The sequence below is a fragment of the Ictalurus punctatus genome, chromosome 10 (genome assembly GCF_001660625.3).
Source record: "Ictalurus punctatus breed USDA103 chromosome 10, Coco_2.0, whole genome shotgun sequence".
NCBI classification, from domain to species: Eukaryota; Metazoa; Chordata; class Actinopteri; order Siluriformes; family Ictaluridae; genus Ictalurus; species Ictalurus punctatus.
Window position 1 is genome coordinate 19,627,704 of NC_030425.2, and position 24,890 is coordinate 19,652,593.

At 39.2% G+C, this 24,890-nt stretch overlaps 1 protein-coding gene across 4 annotated transcripts in view; it reads left to right on the forward strand.

Annotated features, from left to right (window-relative positions):
• Positions 1–24,890, forward strand: part of efl1 (elongation factor like GTPase 1) — a 149,875-nt gene that overhangs the window by 52,536 nt on the left and 72,449 nt on the right. For all 4 annotated transcript variants that reach the window (XM_017478430.1, XM_017478431.3, XM_017478429.1 and 1 more), the window contains exon 15: positions 1,624–1,759. In XM_017478430.1, coding sequence (XP_017333919.1) covers positions 1,624–1,759 — 136 coding nt within the window. The remainder of the gene's footprint in view (positions 1–1,623; positions 1,760–24,890) is intronic.

Consider the following 24,890-nt stretch of genomic DNA (forward strand, 5'->3'; position numbering starts at 1 on the left):
TGAATGGCCTTGCATGAGCCCAAACCTGAATCCAGCTACCTCGAGCGGGCTGTGCACAAGAGATGCCCTCACAGTTCGACAGATCTACAATATTTTTGCGAGAGGAGTGTGGGAAAATATTGTCGCGTTGTGCTATGCTGATAGTCTCTTACCCAAAAAGACTAAGTGGGGTAATAAAATCAAAAGGTTCTTTAAAAAAAGTGCACACTTATGCGACTAGGTCATTGTAAGCTTTTTCTTTTTCCCCTATAAAAGTTTCTGATTCTTTTTCACTTTATTTGTATTCTGTTCAATTGCACATTAAAGGTGGGAAAAGATTTGACGTGATTTATCTTAGTGTCGTTATTTTACATCACAAAAACCTGCCATTTTAAGAGGTGGGTAGACTTTTTATATCCATTGTAGTAGTCTGTGCCAGTGGTTGATCTTTAAAAGGTAAGCACCAAAATTTTAGTCTTATTCAACAGTACATACTCCCATAAAATGTCAAATCTAAAGCAAGACTGTTCGCTCTCTCTGTCCAAAGGAAAATGGTAGCTTAGTTAGGACAAACTGATTTTGTCGCTCGTCATCTGTGTGCAGCTGACTAACTCTTAGTGTATCTTAGTATAAAGAGACAGTTAACTTGCCTAGTTAAACATGCTGTAAGATAACTCGCCACCTCGTCATGATGTTGTCAAAATAAATGAAGCTTAAATGTGGAATGTGATTGCCGACACTGGCTGTACCGACTTTAAAGTGTTACTCTAAAGTGTTGGGCGACTGTGGCTCAGGTGGTAGAGCGAGTTGTCCACTAATCATAGGGTTGGTGGTCCGATTCACCCACGTGACTCCACATACCAAAGTGTCCTTGGGCAAGACACTGAACCCCAAGTTGCTCCTGATGGCAAGCTAGTGCCTTGCATGGCAGCTCTGCTACCACTGATGTGTGTGTGGTCCAATGAGACACAGTGTAAAGTGCTTTGTAGAACTGCTAAGGTTCAAAAAAGAAAAACGCTATATAAGTGCAGACCATTTGCCATTACTCTCTGTACTTCATACTGCCTAGCAATGACAGTGATACACACTGATAAAGATATGTGTGCCATAAAAGTAATTTTTCATGTGTGGGAGGCAGATTAATTTGAATAATGCCTTGAGAAAATAAAATGATCATTTTGCCTGAAATGCCCCACGCCTTCAGTCAGGTGAACACAGGTGAAAATACGCAGGACTGTGAGTGTGAAAGCGGTGTGTACTTAAGTACATTGAATATTCTGCAACAAGCCGGTTTCAAAGAACTATCTTACACTTTAGAGCTTTACTTTAAACAGTTAAATGTTCTTGCATTTTAGTGACATGCCCTCAAAGCAGCCTCAATTCTTGAGAAAAGAAAGTGTTTCACTTTGCTGCAATGTGAATGTATGGAGTTAGCGCTCTCCTCCAAGCACTTTTAGCTGCACATTGATATTACATGAGCATGTATTAAGAAACAATAATGAAAAGCGGCTTTAAAAAAAGTGTTTCTACTTGTCCAAAAAAATTCCAGTTTTTATTCACTATAATCAACCCACTTTAAACCATTGTACTTTGACTCTCATTCATCATCATCTGTAATTCTCTGTCTCTCTCTTTCTCTCCCAGCTGACCGATGAGTGTTTAGTCCCTGACTCCATGCCCAACATACCCCACATGGCCTGCTGCACTCTGGATCGGTTGTACTTGCTGATGGGACGAGAGCTGGAGGAACTCGATGAGGTTCCAGCAGGCAACGTTCTGGGTAATACAGCAATTCCACAATGTCCCAAGGTCTAGCCTCAAAGTCTCTAATGTGCTGTGTGCAATATTTCAGTCTCTTGGGTACTTTGCACAAAACCCTTGTATGTGCTTTAGGGCTACATGGGGAATCTATAGGGAGTCAGGTGGTATAACCATTAAGGCCTTTTTAGCAACATCCTTGTCGTGGCACTGACACAAGCAGAAAAATAATCTGGAAATTGGACTGGGGAAAAAGTGTTCTCCCTGACGCTCATTACCAACTGATCCCAAATCAGCTTGCTCTGCTGCACTTCCTTATGATTATAAATGTGTGCTGTCTGATGTGGGCTCAGCAGTTGTACTTTCTTATATCATGCAGTATGCTGTGAGACACAACTTAGTTTTGTTTGCTGTCCACTTGACCAAGTCTTTTTATAGAAATTTTGTTGTTGTTTTAGTTGTTTTAATTTTCCCCTTACCCCAGTCAATCAGCCAAGACTGGTATCCAATGTTTGCTTCTTTAGGTTTTTGAACTATGAGACTAATGTAGCTAAGAATTAGGGATGTGTTGATACCATTTTTTTTTTTTTTCAGAGTACAGGCACATGTTTTTTGAAGTAACCTATTTAGTATTAATCAATCAGTGGCATCATGGAATATTTGATTTAGCTCGGTTTATGTTTTTAAATAGGTGAAACGCATACACATGCATGTAAACGCACATAAAGTTAGCTAGTTCATTTTAGAAGTGCATTAGCTAGCCTCGCACCTCCGATGTTGGGGGTTCGAATCCCTCCTCTGTGCACGGAGCTTGCTTGTTCTTCACATGCTTTGGGGGTTTCTTATGGGTACTCCAGTTTCCTCCCCAGTCCAAAAGCATGCGTTGAATGTTGATTGACATTTCCAAAGTATCTCTTATGTGTGAACGTGTGTGCGATTTTGCCCTGCTATGGGATGGCACCCTGACCACCCTGTCAATGACTGATGGATCGATTGATCGATTAGGTTTTGTTTCACTTTGGTAAAGCTCTTCTTTTTTTTTTTTTTTTTTTTTTTTTTTGGTCTTCATTCCATCAAAAGCTGCGGCTGCCCATGATTGTCAAGAACAGCATACTGGCTGAGGCTTGTCATTTTCACTCACCTAGGCTTGTCTGTCGGCATTTTTCTCACCTAGCTAGTGTTTGCTGCAGTCTTGTTTGCTGCTCTGTGCTGCTAGACATGAACTCTTAGTACTGAGGAGTTTAAGATTTAGGTTTAAATTCTTTTATCAGGTTACTTGTATTGTAGGAAGATGCTGCAGTACTTCCTCTTGAGATTTTCACAGAGCACAGTTTGCCGTCTGCTTTGATTTGATTGTCGTAATTAATACATCCAGATGTAACATCCTCTGTCACATCATGTTGTCTGTTCATAAGCATGACAACTTACACTAGGCTTAGTGTATCAGAGAATTTTTTATCAGATAGATACCAGTGTAGATTCAATACTGCTAAGATGTAAAGGAATATTCTAGCCAACTGCATGTTCAAATCATTAAAGATTCACCTCAGAAGGCACAATCTGGCCCACAGTACCATTTCTACATGAACAATTTCATAAATGCCAGAATACTTCAGTATTAAAAATATACATATCAAAATTGAGCTATATTTTAATCCAAATCACTTCTAATGTACCATTCAAATTTTGAATTATGTGCATCGAAGTATATGCAGAGGAAAAAAGTGTTTCCATTGTCACAATGTCTAACACAGAGTTTGATTCAGAATCCGTAATCAAAGCTGTATGATTTTAACCCTTTACTACATGATGTTGCCATATGGCAACAATTAATTTATCTCCAAAACAAAACTACTATTTTCTTATGCAACTGGAAATAGTAGGCTTTAACATTGATGTAACAAAAAAATGCCATTTCACATGACCAGGAAGTGCTGTTTGCACATCTTTTTCTGCAATCGTATGGCATGATGGTCATCATCAGAGTGCTCTCAAAATTTGATAAATGTTTCAATATTTAGGCAAAACTACTTAAAGGAAAAAATAGAAACATTATTTGAGATAACATAACATTTATTTTTTGTCCTTTAAACAAGTTTATATATTTTAAGTGTTCTATTAAATGGTAAAATGTAATTGTTGCCATATGGCAACAACATGCGATAATGGAACTGTGGTATATGTGTTCATGAATTGAAACAGGCACTAGACTTCAAAAATAACACTAGTGTTCTCTAATAATATATTTACATTTTTTCACATTCAATGTAAGAAAAACTGTTGTCATTTCAGACCTTTTGCAATTGAACTTTTTCTAAATGTATTGTCAAGTGAAAGAATTAATAATTCAAGAGACATCATCACAAAGATACTTCACCCAAAACTGAGACAAGTTTGTATGACAATACCTTGATGCTTTAAGCTTCCATTAATTTTTAGTTGTATAAAAATAATAATAATAATAAAAAACAACCTTCGAACAATAGTCCTGTGACCTTACTACATTCAGGGTAAGGGAAGAAATGTAACATATATTGTCTAATAAGTTTTTTTTTTTTTAAATGTATATGTATAATATATAGGTTTCTGCCTTCCTCTCTCATCTCTGTGTAGTTGCACTTCTGTGTGGGTTAGCTCTGACCTCTTTAACTGAACGCACCAAAGTCTATGTGTGCATAGATAAAGGGAGCGTGATGAACTCTGCTAACATGCATCATCAGCTTTTGCCTGCAGCTCCATTAAAAGCTTTACACAGGGGGACAGTTGGCAAGAGATCTAACAGTATCAGATCTTGTGATTCACGTCCAGGTTCCCCCTCCCAGCAATTAAATTCAATTTATGGGCCGTAGCGTTCCTGCACTCCAACATCTGTATCTATGTTACATTCAGTCATGACTGAAATTTCTGTCTTTATTTATAAGACTCCTCTCATCTCTCATTTAGCTGTGAACTCAAATTCTTGTACTCAGTCTTGCACTGATGCATCTTTTAACCTGATGGCATGAAGTGATGATCAAACACATAATGGAATTCACAGGATTTGAATCATGAGGGACCCTTACTTTCTAACCCAATAGACCTTTTTGCCTAAATCCACATGCTTTTAAAGGGATGGTTCACCCAAAAATTTAAATTCTGTCAACAATTACTCACCCTCATGTTGTTCCAAACCCATAAGACTTCATCTTTGTAACACAAATGAAGACATTTTTTTATGAAAAATTCTTCACTAAAAACGTCTGCTCTCGTGATACAGCGTGACCCAGAAGCGCTGCACTGTTTACAGCAGAGGAAGAGGGACTCTGTACGCAAACTGAGTCACATAGAACAATTTTTTTAACAAAGGTGTCTGCAGTTTTTCAACATAGAGGAGGACTTAAATTTTTTTTTTGTCTACTCTCACACTTTTTTGTCCTCTTTCGTGTCAACACAACACGCATGCGCTGTGATTCTCTCATGTATGCACGTCAGAGGTCTATGTGGAAGTGAAGATATTTTGTGAATAAAAACATTTTAGTTCATTTTAGTTTTTTGTGCACACACAGCATTCGTATCGCTTCATAAAATTGGGATTAAACCACTGGAGTCACATGGATTACTTTTTATGATGCCTTTATGAACTTTTTGGAGCTTGAAAGTTTTGGTTACTGGAATGTAAATAGAGGGACGGAAATCTCCCCGGTTTCATTAAAAACGTCTTCATTTGTGTTCCAAAGATGAACGAAAGTCTTTTTGGTTTGTAACGACATGAGGGTGAGTAACTGATGACATAATTTTCATTTTTGGGTGAACTATCTCTTTAACCTCGTACTTTGTGGCTACAGTTGTATTCAGTTGACTGACTAGCAACTAAGATGGCCAACTCTAAGGATAAAAGAGTGGTAATAGGAATACAATAACGGAGTCTGTTGTTACGGGGGGAGGGGGGAATTAAATGATGCGGTGTTGTGATGTGCAGAGGAATATATACAATCCCTGAGTTGATTATGTTCTTATAACATGGGTTTTTTCCTATAACAATTTGAGAACTTTAACAAATTTAAATTTATTAAAGAATGACGCACCATACGTTTTTATCCATTTATAGTTGTGTTTGATGCTGTGGAAGTCTCCAAAAAATGTCACTTATGTTATTCCTTCACCAGCCTCTCTTTGTTTCTCTCTTGAAATTAATATGACACAAAACATTGCTGCTTGTCATGTTAACAGGAAAACTCAAGGCCCCCTGTCCTGAAGACTTGCCCTTGTTAGAAAACATGGTTACTACTTCTGACTGTTACAAAGCTATACCACTTGAGAATTCTTCCAAAAAAAATCAATGTCTACTCACACAAAATAGAACTTTTCACTTTTTAATAATAAAAAAAAACATTATATGAATCATGTAAGATCTTATTAGAACTAAAAGATAAAGTATAAGAATGAGTGCATTAATTTAAACCTATAATTTGCCTTGCCATCGATACTACTATCCGAGCCATTTTCATTGATTCATTTTCTATGACAGCACCTTCTGACCAATCAGTATCAATATTTAACAGTGCAGTGGTTTTAAAATGTTTTAACATTAGCTTTTTTTTTCTTCTCTTATTCCATCTCAAATGGATTCTGTTTTGTGTTAATCTCTTATCAGCCTCCTGCATCCAGCTTCACTCATACCTGCAGCAGCAGCCGAGCGACTCTTAGTAACACGGCTCTACTAAAATGGCTGATCATCCAGTGTGAAAGCCCAGGGGCAGCACTGATCTCATGCAGCTTGTGCTAGATTTCTAACCAAGCATGGTCACTTGAAGCTAAAATGAAACTGCTCCTAGTAGAAACAAAAATCACTGCCTTTGTTGTGACCTCTATAAGCTGTGTCTGTTGCTGCTTCTTTATGTTTACACTGGAGCTATGAGGCTGGTGTAGCTACGAAGTAAAGAAATTATATGCATCCTTTCGCTCAGCAGTGCATATATGTACATAAACGGTTTTTAATAGAATAAAACACTGGTATAAAAATTCAAAGTATATTTTCATCCGAATCACGTCTGTGAATCTGCAATTGCACCTTCAAATTTTGAGCTACGCCTCAGACGTGAATTTGTTTTGTGGCAGAAGTGAAATCGAACAGTGTGCTGAGGAAGATCGTGATTCCAGCTTTAAGATAGCGACTGCTACAGTACAGTTTTTAGCTCTGTGTCATGAAAGGCGTGCACAGACGGGTGCAAGTTCAGTTGAAGATTTTTAATGTGAGGCAAGCAGACAAATCCAAAACATGATCAAAAACGTGATACACAAACGGGCAAGGGTTGGGCAATGTGCAAACAGAGATAACAGGGGCAATACAAATACCCAAACCAAGAAACCAAAACAAGATCAAGAAACAAGGCAAACACGCACCGAACCAAACGCTCTGTAGAGTTTGGCGGCAGAAGACTAACAATACTGCACAAAGACACACTGGGTGTTTAAGTATACAGATTAATCAAGGGGGAGATGGGAACAGGTGTGCTCGAGCATGACATGAGGGAAACAACCAATAACATTACAGAGGTGGAGACAGGAAAAAAACAGAATCACATGTGGTAACATAAACAGAGACATGTCAATGCGAGCACGTGCAGCGCTCAGCTTTCGGAGGAAATCTCTGACACTCTGTTGTTCATTTTAAATGTCATACATTGTCACAAATCAGATTAGGAAGTCGCCTTTGCTGCAACATTTTGGAAATCATTTTCATATGCAGATAAATTTCATATTCATTCATGCAACCTGAAGTTGATTATGTTCCTATGACAAAAGATTTTTTCATCTCTCCATTTAGGTTGTGCAAATTTTTTCTAGAGTAGAAGCATTGGAGATGGGGGTTTTAGTAACATCTAGACCCCCACCTTTAAGCACAAACACTTGCCTTTAAGCCTGAAAACAAAATCATGGGTAGAAAGTACAGACTTGAGAATGAAATTTTTTTTTTTCTTTGCTGCCACATGTAATGTAGTATAACATGAAAGCAAGAGACAATTTAAAAATGGAAAGTAAGAATGTGAAGATTATACGCATATTGGCAAGATATTCCTGTATGAATTGTCCTAGCTGTAATTATCACATGCGTGCAGGGCTGTATTAAATTTCGTAACAACATATTGTCCTGTTGTCATGCGCCTCCCTAAGTTTCAAATCAATCATGTTGAATTCATTACTTTTAAAAATTGATGAATTTGCTCAACACTAATCCTCTTAACACAAAAGGTATTGTTGATTTTTTTTTTTTTTTTCCTTTGTTTTTGTAGCCTTGAACTCCTTCCCCGGTTTCAGAATTCAGTATTGACCGAAGGCCTGGAACTGTTTATTGTACGGGATATATTTTTTTCGCCCATCAATTGTGAACAAGAGGTGCATTAATGTATTGACGTTGTTGTCTAATCCTAGCACGCTATGTGTGAGCATGTGTGTGTGTTTTATGGAGAGTGTGAGAGCTCTTATCAATAACCCGATCTGGCCTTTTGTATCCGTCTATGGGCTTTATTTCATTTATTTCAACTCGGTTTGGAAAGTGAGGCTTGGAGCAGCTATAACTCGATGTGAATTGTGTTAGCAAGCGTGCTCGTGTCGTCGGGGTGAGTTCAACTGGCGAGGTGTTAATGCATGTTTTTATAACAGAGAGACAGGCAGGTTGTCTGCCTCTGGGACACATGTGGAGGTTTTCGGTTAGGCAGAGAAAGTGTGTGTTGTGTGATTATAAATGGAATGGTATAATAATTCTATAACCCAGTGTCATTTTTTTTTCTCAGTGCATTTGGACATGCTTATGGTTACACAATATATTGCATTAGTGCAATATTTAGCACTCCAGTGAATGGCACCTCTGTTATAGTCTCACCAGAGATTATAAAAACAAAAAAAAAAACAATATCCTTTCTTTTCCAGTCGATCGTAAAGTCACCACAGAAACTCTAGCTAATACTAAGATGATAATTATGAAAATAAGTGCTCACATGCTAGCTCATTAAATAAAAAGCTACCATAATTAGCTAGCTTATGCTTTGTGTCCATGTTCCAAAATAACCAAGCAACAGAGTTTCACAAATTTAATAATTAGCATATTGAATTTATCAAACCAACTCCAAAACAATACATGCCACTAGTAAAGTTTCTATGATGTAATCAGCTATATTGTTGGAACACATAATAATTAATAATTATTAATAATTAATAGTGTTAATAATATAATGGTTTTACATTTCCTGACCTAGATATACCGTCATAGTCATAGAATATGTCATATAAAGAATCATCATAGTACCAGTCGTGGTAAAGGCAGAAAGTGGAGAACAAAGAGGCTTTAGATGTGGAAGGAAGATCTGTCTTTAAACCACATGATGGAGTGAAAGTAGGGGGGCGTTTGACCCAAGTTCAACCATCCAGACCCCCTTAAAGACACCGCCCAAACCACATCACACAACACACACACCCCACAAATTCAAAGACTGATCATCATGGCTGAGTTATACTGTTCTGCAAGGCAGAAATGGGAATGAAATTACGGAGGGAGAGGAGGGAAGACATGCCTTTTCGAATTGTGGCTTCCTTCCAGCTGGTACACAGTATTCATCAAGAGCGATGTTAATCCCAGCCTCTCGTCTTTGAACTCATGTTCAACATGACAAATCAATTGAATGGACTCATCTATCAACTGCAAGATTATATATTTAAGGAAATGGTTCAACCAAAAATCAAGTGTGTGTGTGTGTATGTATATATATATATATATATATATATATATATATATATATATATATATATATATATATATATATATATATGTGTGTGTGTGTGTGTGTGTGTGTGTGTGTGTGTGTGTGTGTGTGTGTTTTTATTTCACTTACCACAAATATTCTAGAAAGATTGAAGGGCTTGTACTTGTGCACTACTGATAAAAAAAAAAAAATGCAATGGAAAGTTGATGTAGATATGGAATGTCTTTTTGACACCAGTGATCAATCACGAATGTCCGTTCAAACAAATTGTAAAATCTTCTATCTGGAAATGGAGCCATAATCTTTATGTAAAAAAAAAAAAAAACACAGTGTCATTGGGGCCAGAAATTTATGGTCTACAGAAACCACACAGATGACAGATGGTCATTTCAGATTCAGAGACTTGAGCGCTGTAGCCCCTTATTTCGAGCTATACAAAACATTCAGTGACATAGAAGCAAGGAGAAAACCGAGCAAAATGCAGTCAAAATAGAGTCACAAATATATGTTTACTGGTAATATGGGTTGTCGTGTTTGCTTGTGAAGTCGTAAGGTCAAACTTGCGTACCCCCTCCTTTCCTGAACGCTTAGGCTATATTTACTGCTGTAAATACTGTATGATAAGCAATTACCATCCTACCATGCTATGTGGTGTGTATAAAAAAAAAAAAAAAAAAGCTTAGTAGGCCCAGTTGACCAAGATTTTGGATCAGGATGGCAAGCAGTTTCATTATTGGGGCTGGATGCAGGAGCTTCGGTCACAAAAACTCATGAGAGTGTCAATAGGTATAGTGACTAAAGTTACATGCGAGTTTAGATCTATGGGTAAATCAGAAATATAAGGAAAAAACAGAAGAGAAACTGTTCTTCAGGTGACTGACAATGTAAATTTTCAGACTGTCAGCTAGAACAACTACACCGAGAAGGCTATTATTGTAATAATGCAGTGCATAAGATCCCATTTGAGAGCTCAATAGTGCTAAAACGATACAGAGATGTGGAAAAAAGTGATCTGGTCAGATGACTCATCCTTCACCATCTTCTCAACAAGTGGGCTAGTGCATGTGTGGTGTATACCAAGGGAATGATACAGACCTGAATGCTTGACCCCTACAGTGAAAGGTGATTCTATTATACTGTGGGAGGTAGTTATTTTGGTTATTTTGATGGCAACATTTGAGGCCACTTTAATAAAGCGAAAGGTCACAAATCATTAGAAACACATTCCGACCGATCACCTTTCTCATTTGATGAAACATTTCTATCTGGATAGGAGTGGTCTCTTCCAGGATGACCCCACCCACTGCAGTTTTGTAGACACTCGAAACGCTTTTACTTTGAATGGGGGAAATCTCCTCAAGCATCACCAGTGTGTCACATCCTCCTGGATGATGCGACGGCAGCCATAGTACGCCACAATGCCCACCACACACCAGCTATTCGTGGAGAGGAGAGGAGAGTGATGTAGCCAATTCAGGGTTGGAGATTATTAATGGGCCATAATAGATAAGGGCCAATGGGGGAATTTCACCAAGACACCGGGGTTATTCCCCTACTCCTTTACTAGAAGTGTCATGGGATTTTTTTAATGACCACTGAGAGTCAGGACCTCGGGTTTAAGGTCTCATCCGAAAGACGGTGCTGTTTTTACGGTATAGTGTCCCCATCACTATACTGGGGCATTAGGCCTCACACAGACCACAGGGTGAGCACCACCTGCTGGCCTCACTAATACCACTTCCAGCAGCAACCTTAGTTTTCCCCAGGAGGTCTCCCATCCAGGTAATAACCAGACTCAGCTTCCATATCTAGACCCTGCTTAGCTTCAGTTGGAAATCAGGTGAGAACTGCAGGGAGATATAGCTCTGGCATATCCCATTGTCCATAGTGTGAGAATGTGTGTGATTGTGCCCTGCGATTGGTTGGCACCCCGTGCAGGGTGTGTCCCGCCTCGTTCTCCGAGTTCCCTGGGATAGGCTCCAGACTCTCCCACTACCCTTTGTAGGATAAGCGGTATGGAAAATTGATGGATGGAATGGATTTTCTATACAGATATGACATTAACTTAAGAAAAACTGAGATAGTATATGTCTGAAATAGTAATATTTAGTTATTACTGCATACTGGTGTTTCAAACCCATAATTTCCCTGTAGTTTATTGTTTCTACAGCCACTGGAGCACGACTATTGATCAGCTCATTTCTGGTCAGGTGATGACCTGGGTTTCCACATTCGGGACGATGCATCTGTCTTTCATTCTCTGTCTGTCTCTTTTCCTCCCTCTATGCAGCCTTCTCTATTCAAGAAAGAGTCTTTAAGGAATTTAATTTGACCTTATTTTGTTTCAAAACTGTCAGTTTTTTTAAAATCAAAGAATTATAGCATTTTAGAATTAGCTCTCTCTCTCTCTCTCTCTCTCTCTCTCTCTCTCTCTCTCTCTCTCTCTCTTCCCTCGTGAAAAACTAGGAGTAAGGGCTCTTGCACTTTTCTTGCTGTCTTTTCTTTTCTCTCTATCTCTTTTTTTTCTCCCACTCAGCCATGACTGCATGTAGATGAATGCCATTCTTTCTTTGACCCCCCCACACTTTTTGTTAGTCTTCCCCCCTCTTTTCTCTCTCTCTCTCTCTCTCTCTCCCTCCCTCCCTCCCTCCCTCCCTTCAGTCTTCATTATCCAGAAGGTTTTGCTTTATGTAAACATCATAAAGATCATAAACATCATTTTTTTCCAATAGCATTGAATGCCCCCTTATATATATATATATATATATATATATATATATATATATATATATATATATATATATATCAGTTCTTTGCCATAACTACATGCTCTCTCTTTGCTCTTTCTTTCTCTATGCTCTTTCTTTCACCCTTCTGCCTCAAAACCACTGAGCCACCATCATTTCTTACTGAACAGAGAATGAGGCTCTGATCCTTTTGTGCTCTGTGTGTGGAACTATCCACTATGCACTGCTAATTTGATCAATCATAAAAGCTGGGTAATGTTTGCCTAATAATGATTAACATGGTAATTATTTTACTTTGGCTGACTGACTAGGCTTGGGCCACAGGCTTTGTGCGAGCACTTCAGGATATCTGATCCTCAAACGGGCTTTAAATGATTCCGGTGCTTATTTTGTCAATAGCCAGTCCTGTGTAGCAGAATTCCTCGTGGCCTTGCGTGCTATGAGCTGCTGCAGTGTTGGACTTGGCCACTGTCATGTTTTCACTGGTTTCTGTCTTACATTAAGCGTTTCTGTCTACTTGGATCCCCATCTGCTCATTTTATAAATGTTCAGGATGGGTGGATGGATGAATAGCTAGATGACTAAATAAATGCATATTAAATTCATACTCCTGGGATATGAAGTGGTCCTAGTGTAAGGGCTTTTCATCCTTTTCATTTGTATTTGGTTGATGTTTAAAAAGTCTGCCACATTGTGTCTATTTTTGTCATGTTGTGAATGTTTTTGTCATGTTGTGTTTGTTTTTTTTTTTGTCTTTAATAACAGAAGTATGACACAGATGACATTTACCTAGTGTGGATAGGAGATGGAGAGCAGCACATAATTGCCATTAACACATTGTTTTTTATTTGTATTTTTTATGCAACCCAGAAACTACTGTACATTGTGTCATAGTATAAGCGAACCTCCATTCAGCCCATAGCAGTTTTGACTCTTAAGCAGCTTAATATTTTCTTCGATTTTATTAAGAAATAATCCATATAAATCAGTGGAAAATGTGGTGCAGTCAAAGTCAGGCTTGCTGTAATTCCAGCAAGTTTCACTTAAAATTGTGAAAAATTATGAAAAAGATGTCTATTCTGATTCCTCATGTTGGCGTAACAATGATTACTTTGCTCTCCAGCTACAAAAATCATAGATAATCATAGAATTACAGCTATAGATTATAAATGTAAATAAAGTTTGTTTATAAAGGGGGATTTGAATAAAGCTCTCTCTCTCTCTCTCTCTCTCTCTCTCTCTCTCTCTCTCTCTCTCTCGCTTGCTCAAGCCCTGATTTACTAGCATCTCAAATAACGCATGCTAATTTGTGTGTGAATGGATTAAATTGCATAAGATGTGTTGTGGGAGATTTATAAAGAATTAGAGTGTAAATGAGGTTATATATAAAGTCATACGTTTAACTGCGAGGTGATGTACGTGTGTTGTGCTAGCCAACGAGTTATATAACAGCTTTATGCTGCAATTTATTTTGCTTGGTTTGTCAGTGTTTCTACATACTTGTGTGTTCCTGATTCTGAAAAGGATGTACGTCATCAGTGCAAGCTAATTAATCCGCTTAGTAAAAGCTGACGTGTGTGATGTAGCAGATGGTGGGATTCAGAACGAGTAGCAAGTGCTATAGATACATTGTCAAGGTGTGTCACACCATCGTGAAGCATATTTTCCGTAAATATGCATACAAATCAATCCTTTTTTTGGGGGGGGTGGGGGTTCTGAATATTAATAGTGAGTAGGTTTTTGTCCTTTCTCTGGTTGTTTTCTGAGAGAGAGAAAAAATACTTGTCTACTGGGCAACTATGAATGATAAACAATTAACCCGGACATATAATCGTGTCTTGGGTACCTGAGCTACTGAGTTGTTTTTTTTTTTGCAAGTGCAGATCCCTAAGAGAACTTTTTTCTTTTTTGTTTTTCAGATTACAGACAAAATTTAAGGCTGAAAGGTCTTCACTGAACTTCCCAAAAAGAATGAGAGTTATGAATTTTGGTTTGAATTCGGATTTGTAGCTGTCAGCTCTGATCGTTTTTTTTTTTTTTTTGCTTTTTATTTTGGCCGGGGGGGTTGGGATTGCTGTTTGTTTTAGTCCTCCTCTGGGTCGTCTAGCATTTAGACTTTGCCTCTTTATCTATCTCTCGCTTTTATTATTTGATGACAACTCTGCCATACAGATTGGTACACGGACCCGGGCTGTTCCTTCACTGGGCCCAGACCAAAAACACCAAAACAGCGCAAGTGCTGTCAGCTTCTTCCACCACAAGAAAGACTTCTCCATTTTCCCAAAGCATCCATACATACAGCAGGGCAGATGAACAAACAGCAGCTGATTATATGTGTGCGGTATTTGGCAGCTGATTTATGCGAGCGGTTCGATGTTTGATGCCATTGCTTCGGTCTCTCTGAGGTTTGAACTGTATGTGTGGAGCTTGTGCACAGCCACAATGCAAACCAGCTGCTGCAATCACAGTGTTAGTGCTACACAACGGTGGGTTTTATGAAAACATTTGTTTTTCATTACCATGTGTGTGTGAGTGCATGTTTGGGTCTGGAGAACAGGATGCATTGGAAGAATAAAGGTGGCCTGCATTCCTCTGCACTATATATACAGGGGGGGGACAAAATACTGGAAACCGATAACAATGGACCTAATAAACACCTCCAGAAATAGCTTTAATCCTGCTTGGAATGCGGTCTTGAATGCGGTCTTGAAAAAGTGGGATTTTGGGTTATTGTTTAAAAAGAAAATCTTCTATTTCTTTGAAGGATGAAGGCGGTGGATATCTGATTCATAGTCTGTGCTTCAGAACTTCCCATAAATGATCAGTGATGTTTATATCTGGTTATTGGGGAGGTGATGGACGGCATTTCATCTTGGTGTACATTGAACCACCTTTGAAACATTTTAGCAGCACATATAGGAGCATTTTGATGCTGGAATATTGGAGGATCATCAGGAAAGAGTGTTGGACCTGGTCTTATGAGCATGCAAAGCATAAATCAATGGACCTGATGATTTGAGGTGGCAGCCCATGCCATTATGGATCCTCCAACATACTTAACAGTTGGTACTAGACATCGGGCCTAATTTATAAATTTTTTAGTAAAGTTGTGTGTAAATACTGTATGTTTGTAGGCCAAGCCGAACTAAAAATTCCCACCAGATTTACAAAGTCTGTTAACAATGAATATCTTCGTCCTCACACGCATTTATGTTGATAAATGCAAAATAAATCAACCCGTAAATTACCCAATGTATTCATGGCACAGCTGATTTACACTTGATGTGATGCCTACAAAACTCCATAAAAAGTACAACTCCTAGATCTGAAAATGATTAAATGACAACGAAACTGTGAAAGAGCAACATTGCATTGTGATAGCTACCATAGAGACACACTTTTCGTATGTCCTAATTGAAAGGCTAGTCTTATTTGTCTTCATTTATGGATTTCCTTTGGATTGTTATTTGTTTATAAGTTATTTATATGAAACTGGTTAATCTTTCTTATGAGTTTTACAAAAATTTTCCTTAAATTTGAGCTTGCAGTTAAAATGAACAGGCTACTTAAACTTGATAACTTAATTCCAGTAACCCATGCTAATTATATGAGATCCATTGATGTTGACATTAGTGAGTCTTCTTATATACATAAATGTGCACTCAGGACTTGTCGTAGATCTCTTGTAGATTGGTGACGTTTATCCAGTCTTCAGCTGGACAAGCCCACTTGCCACCCACAACCATGTTACGGTCAAAGTCAGTGAGATCATATTTTTCCCCCCAGTTCTGTTGTCTGATGTGAACATTAACAGAAGCTCTTGACCTGTATCTGCATGAGTGTGTGTTGCACCATTGCCACAATTGCATGAATATGTACAAGTATTCCAAATATAGTGGCTGGTGAGTGTATACATCCATAACATTAAAACCATCTATTTAATATCGAGTAGGCCTCCCTTGTGCCACCAAAACAGCTCTGACCCATCAAGGCACGGACTCCAGAAGACCTCTGAAGGTGTGCTGTGGTATCTGGCACCAAGACATTAGCAGCAGATCCTTTAAGTGCAGTAAGTTGTGAGGTGGGGCCTCCATGGATCGGACTTGTTTGTCCAGCACATCCCACAGATGCCTGATCTGGGGAATTTGGAGGCCAAGTCTACACCTTGATTGGCCATGTGCCTCAGACCTTTCCTGAACAATTTTTGCAGTGTGGCAGGATGCATTATCCTGCTGAAAGAGGCCACTGCCATTAGGGAATACTGTTGCCATGAAGAGGTGCACCTGGTCTGCACCAATGTTTAGGAAGGTGGTAGGTGTCAAAGTAACATTCACATGAATGCCAAGACCCAAGGTTTCCCAGCAGAACATTGCCCAGAGCATCACACTGCCTCCACCAAATTGCCTTCTTCCCATTGTGCATCCTGGTGCCGTCTCTTCCCCATCTCTTTAGGTACTAACCACTGCATACCAGGAACACCTCACAAGAGGTGCTTGCTGTTTTTGGAGATGCTCTGACCCAGTTGTCTAGGCATCACAATTTGGCCCTTGTCAGAGACACTCAGATTCTTATGTTTGCCCACTAACACATCAACTTCAAAACTAAAAAACTGCTCATTTGCTGCCAAATATATCCCACGCCATGACAGGTGCCATTGTAACGAGATAATCAATGTTATTCATGTCGCCTCTCAATGGTTTTAATGTTATGTCTGATTTGGTGTGTATTTGATTTAAATATTCTCTTGTAACTTGTATGCATCCCCACCTCGTTAACATCCTCTAAACATCTTTGGTCCTCCCCCCTCTCAAAATCTTCCAGACATCTTTGTTCTCAACACTGACAGCCTGCAGGGCCAATTTTTGCAATCCCCGCCACCCCGGTATATCTTTTTAATGCTGCCAGATGTCAAACACTGCCTTCTTCAAATCACATTTATTTTCAAACTACATAATTTTTCTGTTGATTTTGCATTATGCTTTGAATTATAACTGCAGGTTTTACTTCAGGGAATATGTTTCTTTGGTAAATAACTTAAAATAGAGGTACATTTGACTTTTTTTTTCCACTTGGCTACCTTAGAAGTTGTGAAACATACAAAACTGAAAAGTGTGTGTGTGTGTGTGTGTGTGTTTAGATGAATCAGCAACAGTCAAGCAGTAGAGTAGTTAATGATAAATCATGCTGGCTCTTTTGTTGTGGTTAGTTTGTCAGTGAGGTTATTACTGTGTGTGTGTGTGTGTGTGTGTGTGTGTGTGTGTGTGTGTGTGTGTGTGTGTTTAGATGAATCAGCAACACATCATTGTACTGCTTATGGGTGGTCAGTTTGTCAGTGAGCTTGTTACTGTGTGCGTGTGTGTGTGCATGCAACTGTCAGCAGCTAGTGGGACAGACATCATGAAATACAACAGTCTACACTTGTTTTTCTCACTACATCTTTTATCTCTGTTTTTTTTTTCTTTCCAGTCACGCTCTCTCTCTCTCTCTCTCTCTCTCTCTCTCTCTCTCTCTCTCTCTCTCTCTCTCTCTATCATTCCCTTTCTTTTTTGCACTCCCTCTGACATACTGTGTGGACACAGTCTGGATCAGTCTAAGTTGTCTCACCTCAACAGCTCTGTTTTGGAAAAAAAACATGAGTTTACTGGAGGAGTCCATGAAATGGTAGTCAGTCCTCTGGACATGAGTCTGTAGTGAGACCTCTTTCGGAAATGTCTTTACTGTCAAAAACCCTCACCTGTGTTTCTCCTCAAGCCTCGTAGCTCCATTTTGGCAAAGTAAGATCCCTCACTCATATCCATGAATGAAACATTTCCAATCTGGCAAGCTTTTTCTGCAACACTGACTTGTCCAGGTGGAAACTGTCCTCAGTGTAGCATTAAAACCCTGCACCGGTTGCCAGCTTGCCTGGATCGACTCCAGACTTTCTGCGGCCGTTCTTTGTTCGCCTCCTCCCCCAATCTCTTCCACTGATTCTCCAATAGATGGCATTGGAGGGGTAGAGAAAAGAGCTTAACTGCTTTGTGCTCCCTGCAACATTTCCAGAGAAATAGACTAATAGAAGCTGCTCGTGAACTTCCATTTCCTTTGTTTTGCCTGCAGATTTCATAGACTTCCAAAGACTGAACAGATGAATGTTCAACCCAAGAACCCTATATGTACAGAATCCTAATTGTGGATTAGACGTGTGTGTGTGTGTGTGTATATATATATATATATATATATATATATATATATATATATATATATATATATATATATATATATATATATATATATATATAAAAAACCACTTTTAGGACACATGTAGTTCATTTGTTGTTGAAATATATATATATATATATATATATATATATATATATATATATATATATATATATATATATATATATATATGTGGCTTAGTGGTTCGCACGTTCACCTCACACCTCCAGGGTTGGGGGTTCGATTCCCACCGTGGCCCTGTGTGCGGAGTTTGCATGTTCTCCCCGTACTGCGGGGGTTTCCTCCGGGTACTCTGGTTTCCACCCCCAGTCCAAAGACGTGCATGGTAGGCTGATTGGCATGTCTAAAGTGTCCGTAGTGTATGAATGGGTGTGTGAGTGTGTATGTGATTGTTTGCGATGGATTGGCGCCCTGTCCAGTGTGTACCCTGCCCTGTGCCCGATTCTCCCCGGGATAGGCTCCAGGTTTTCCTGGGACTCTGAAAAGGATAAAGTGGTATAGAAGATGGTTGGATGGATGGATGTTCTGAGTGAAATGTACTGTAGGTCTATCGTAACTCTACAGAAAAGTATATTTAAAGTTTTGCCATGACCTTGTCAGTCTCCAGAAATCAGAAATTATGATTTTTTATCTTAATGATATGTGTATCTTTGCATGTCCCTGCAGAGTTATATAATGGAGAGAGATACAATATATGGCCAAAAGTTTTTGGACACCTGCCCATCATATCCATATGTGCTTTTTGAACATCACGTTCAAGATGTAGTCCCCTTTTGTGGTTATAATAATGTCCACTCTTCTGAGAAGGCTTTACAGGATATTTTTGGAGCATGGCTGTGGGGATGTGCTCATTCAGCCACAAGAGACGTGAGGTGAGGTCAGGCACCGATGTCGGGTGAAGAGGTCTGGGGTGCAGTCATTGTTCCAGTTTGAACACCCAAAGGTGTTCAGTGGGGTTGCGGTCAGGGCTCTGTGCATTACACTTGAGTTCTTCCACTCCAGCCTTGGTAAACCATGTCGTCATTGAGCTCTCTTTGTGCACAGGAACATTGTCATGCTGGAACATATTTGGACTCCTTAGTTCCAGTGAAGGGAAATTGTAATACTACAGCATACAAAACACATTCTATACAATTGTGTGCTTCCAACTTTGTGGCAACAATTTGGAGAAGGCCGTTTTGGCCACACAGTGTATGATGTGTGTAGAGGGGAGATATAGCTATTATATATAGAGATGAATATACTTTTAGACAGTAGAAGAAAAGTAAAAGAAGAAGAGTAATGTTCTCCATAGTTTGAGCAGGATGTGGTCTGTGGGTTCCTCTGCATGAGAACAGAGAACAATAAAAGCATTTTGCTCTGTGATTACAAGAAGACACTTCATTGATCTTCTCATGGAGTGTATCATCCCAGTGTTTACCTAAGCTCGGGCTACAGGAGGCTCGTAGGCTGCTGCGTTTGGCAGTGTGTTTTATGAGAAGAGCTTTGTGGGAACCAAGAGTGAGTGAGTGGGAGAAAGAAAGAGGAGCAGGAGAGAGATGGAAGCTGAGCACAGATGCGAATGCTATTAAACAGGACGGATTGCTGAGCACGGCCATTTCAGTCTCCACTTCTCCACATGTCCGACTACAGCGGCCCTTAATGAGAACCAAACACCCTCCAGACGCTACACACACACAAATGCTTCCAAAGGCTCCCTCATACTTTTTCCCTTCTGACATCCTCCCTGCTTTGGGCCTTTGGTTGTATATTAAGAATGGCTTTTAAAAATGATGCACTTGGGTTGGCAAATTTACGACATTTACACTAGCTTAATGTAAAAAAGTTATGTAAGCTAGCAAATAACTTTCAAAGCTGTCCTCCAGGTGTATTTAATTTCTGCTTGCATGGACAAAACAATGCTTCCTGATTTTCCTGAGTGACAGAATTGCAAACTTGATGATGTAACAGCATCACTAGGCACTGCTAGGTAAATTTATGCAATTATATATAATATTTTAGCGCCTTAATACATTAGCTAAAAGCAGAACTATGCTTACCTCAACCTGGTACAATGCTAGCTTAGCCAAAGTCAACATTGCCTCTCTAGCAGCTGAGTGGACATACATAACAAGCTAGATAAAAAGTATTCAATAAATTGTTAACTATTTTGGTGTGTAGCTGATTAAATCGATAGCTTGGTTTGCTACCAGTCTAGCTACTATTAGCTAAAACGTCTGGGTTACACATGTAACCCTGTTCCCTGAGAAGGGAATGAGACACTGCGTAGCCCATAGTGTTATGCTAAATGCAATGTGGAGTTCCCTTTGAAATGGAACGTCTGCGTTATGCATGTAACCCTGTTCCCTAAGAAGGGAACGAGACTTTGCGTTTAGCATAACAATATGGGCTACGCAACTTTGAGTTCCCTTTGAAAGGGAACTATTGGTACATTCAACTAAAACTAGGAAAATGGCTCTCAACATGGAATTCCTACTTGTAAACTCAGGACACTCTCCTTAACCCACATCCGAGGTAAGTTGATTGTGCCATTTTTCCCATGCGCTTAAAATGAGTAGCATCTTTTGCTAGCAAGATAGCTAACATTTCCGGCTATTAATTTGTCATTAAAACAATACTGAGTAGTACTAAGTTAGCTTTTGGTTGATGAAATTTGCCTGGATTCGAATGAAAATTTGCTGTCTTGTGGACCCAGCAACGACCCTGCAGATTTGTGGACAGGCATGGTACTGAGTTTGTTGTTTTCATTATATCAATCATAGATCCCAGAAGCAACACACATATACACACACACAAACACACAAGCACACAGATATTTGGGGGTCAACAACAAAAATAGCCTTCCAAGCCTAGGGCTGTTGAGGCTTGTTTGGATTTTGGGCTTAGCTTCTACAGCTTTTAGTAATGGCTCTACAATGTTTGTGTGTGTTTGTCTTACAGAGAGTCAGACAGACACACACACACGTGCAGATAGAGGGCGAGTAAAAGGTTGTCTTTGTGTTTAAATGTGATGGAGCTGGCTTTAATAAATGATGGTGATGTTGACTGGTTTATCTCATCAGCGTTGTTTCAGGCCAGAGCACAGAAATATGGCTCCTTTCTAAAAACAGCAGGAATGTTTGGGGTTGTTGTTTATTCTCCTTCCAAAGTGCCACTAATTAAAAACACAGCACCAACACAATTCTTTAGATACTTTGGCACTTTTTTGCTTTAGGCCAACATTGGGATATTATGGTCATTTCTGTGTCTGTCATTCAATTCTATGTTTCAACATTCCCAGAAACTTGTACACTTTTCTCTTGTCACTAGGGTGGTACCATTAAGAGGATGTTTTATACTTTAGTATGTACCTGTGTCTCAGTGAAGGAGGCATGGCTTCTTTACCTCTGTCTCTGAAGGAGGCATGGCTTCTGTACCTTTGTCTTTGAAGGAGGTGTGGCTTTTGTACCTGTGTCTCGCTGAAGAAGGCGTGTGTCTCTATAAAACAGGTGTGTTCTCTATACCGTTGTCTCTTTAAAAGTGCTTGGCCTCTGTACTTGTCAGTCCCAGTAAAGGAGGCCTGGGCTTTCTGTCTGTGTCTTAGTGATGGAGGTGTGTCCTGTCTGCCAATCCCTCTCAGTGACTGTGGCTTCTATGCTTGTCTGTCCTAGTAAATCGGGTTTGGTCTGTTCTCCAGGCCTGTCATTTTCAGTAAAGAGCTGTGGCCTTTGTGCATGTGTCTCAGTGAAGGAGATGTGTCCTCTATGCCTGTCAGTCCCAGTGAAAGAGGCGTGGCCTTTGGGGTTTTTTTTCAGTCCCTGTGAATGAGGCATGGCCACATTATACAATACAGAACATTTTTTTTCTACTTTGACTCACCAGTGCTAAAGCTAGTGTATTTTTAATGTCACATTTACCCATCCGTGGCCTTGATGTCCGTTGTTGGCCAGTGGTGTGCTGATTATGAGTTTCCTCCTGAATGCTAGCCATGAGCTCACCATTAAATGACTCTTTGATGACTGGTAATTGGCTTGTGTGAAACTTGGTAATGTGCTGTATTGTCACTCATTCTTGCATGTGTCTTGCCTGAGAGTTCTGTCCGATCTAAAAGTGAAGACACAGGATTCTGTTTGCCCGTAATGTCTGTTTTCTCTTCACCCCCTTGTCTTAGTTTCAGCACTGAGGTAAATTTAGCTCTTTTGTTGGCGAGCCGAGTGGAAGCGCAGCCCTCGAACCCGGCAGGGTGGCTAATAAGCAGTGATGTCCCTCTGGCTTTCCTTTAATAGCTAGGGGTTTTAATGGGCAGGAGTGCAGCTGCAGGAGTTCGATACAGCCACAGTGGCATTCTGGGATTCATGCCAGCCAACAAGGCGGGCATGGTAGCCCCTGGTCGCTCGCAGGCCAGGAACCCCTCTGTCCTTTTGGCTTTCTTTGCATCGATCTGTGTGGTTTTTATTCTCTTTCCCTCTGTTTCTCTCAGTGTCTCCCTGTCCCCTGCAGGGATGTCGTCTGGACATAATAATGCTGCTGTTTTTGTTTCTTGTAAGTTGAATTCGCTTGCTGGCCGACTCCAGTGCTAGAAACCCTTCTGTTCTCCTTTTGCTGGCTTTTGTTTCTTCCCTTCATTTAAAAAAAATATTCCTCCATCTATGTCTCAATATCTCACCCTCTCTTCCCTCACTACTGTTGCCTGGAATAGTCATTTGTCCATATAAAATATTAGAGATAAAAATAACTACATACAATAAACCATTTGTTTACCTAAGCTGAGTAAGATTTAAAGCCGTCAGCATTTCAGTCAGAATTCTTCTCTATAGTATTTCTATCTCCTCCTTTTTTCTTTCTGTTTATTTTATTATTATTATTATTATTATTATTATTTTATTTATTTATTATTATTTTTTTTTTTACAAATTATTAATTTACAAATAATAAGCCAAAAATGACAATAACTCCTAACAGGGGCTGATATAATTGTATATGTTCAGCCAATAAACAAAGTGTTCAGTAAGCAAGGTTCACTGATGATATTGTCAGTTGCACAGTATCAAATAAACAAAAACACAAAAACTCAGAGTATTAAACCAATAACAGTATAAATAAATAATACATTTAGTCATTGAAATTGAATTAGAAACTGAAGGGTCAAATACAAGTCAAATAAAATGTATAAAATTTTTTGGCTTGTCTCATCCATCACAGCAGACTGTACTTTATTAAGCATTGTAAATAAAGAAATAATGAATAATGATAATTTGCTTTTAGTGGTTTTTCAGTGTATTTTTCATTTCTTTCCCCAAACCAAATTATTAGCTGATAATTTGTTACACAATGACCACGCTATCTCAGGAAACTTCAGTTCTGTCATTTCTTCTGGTGTTTTTCCATGTCTGAACTTTGGTTCCTCAGCGGGAATGGAAATAGAAATGGTGTAAAACCGGCCACACATCGCATCCATCTATAAATATCTCTAGTGGTCTAATGATAAATGTTGTTCACACGATTTGTGAAAGTTGTCACGGAAAACGGCTTAAATGTCTTGGGCTGATTTAAGATAGAAAAGGTGATTGATGCCATAACCAATCTGTGCATTAACATTACAGATTTGGCTACTAACAAAACTCAAATGATCTAGCATTAGCAAATGTTAAATTTAGGCACTAATGATAGAGATACAAGAAGAGTTGTATCATGTACACCAGTCTTAGAGTGTTTTACATCATGATGGAATTAAGGTATTTCATCTCATATTGCGCATAGTTAAACGAACCAAAACACAAAACAAACCAAAAAAAAAAAAAAAACAGGGCTGAAAACATATTCATAAAACTCTTTTATTAAATCATCATAAACTCAATCAATAATATGCACTGAGTGTACACTAATAATAATATCATAAAGACTATAGCCAACATTTACTTTCTTTTTTGTTCATCCAGAACACATTGTGTTTGAGCACTTCAGCTCTGTCGCTAAAAAAATTAAAGAAATCTCTGCCTGCAGCATATCATATTTGGTTCACTTCCTGCAGTTGGGTCAATTCAGGGACGAAAGGCTTTTTCATTGTAGTCAAACCACCTTGCTTGGAGTTATTTTGATCCACACCCAAGTGCGATTGCTGTGTTCCCACCAGCCCAGACGAACCACACTGATTAGGTAAACACACCAGGGTTTGGTTCAAATGCACTAAACTGTTTAAAAAAAAAAAACAGATAAGCCATATCATTAAGACCACCTGTCTAGTATTGTGTAGTTCCCCCTTGCATCACCAAAACAGCTCTGACCTGTCATGGCATGGACTCCACAAGACCTCTGAAGGTGTGCTGTGGTATCTGACACCAAGACATTAGCAGCAGATCCTTTAAGTCCTGTAGGTTGTGAGGTGGGGCTTCCATGGATCGGACTTGTTTGGCCAGTTGCTCAAATCCTTACACTTGCCCATTTTCCCTGCTTCCAACACACAAAC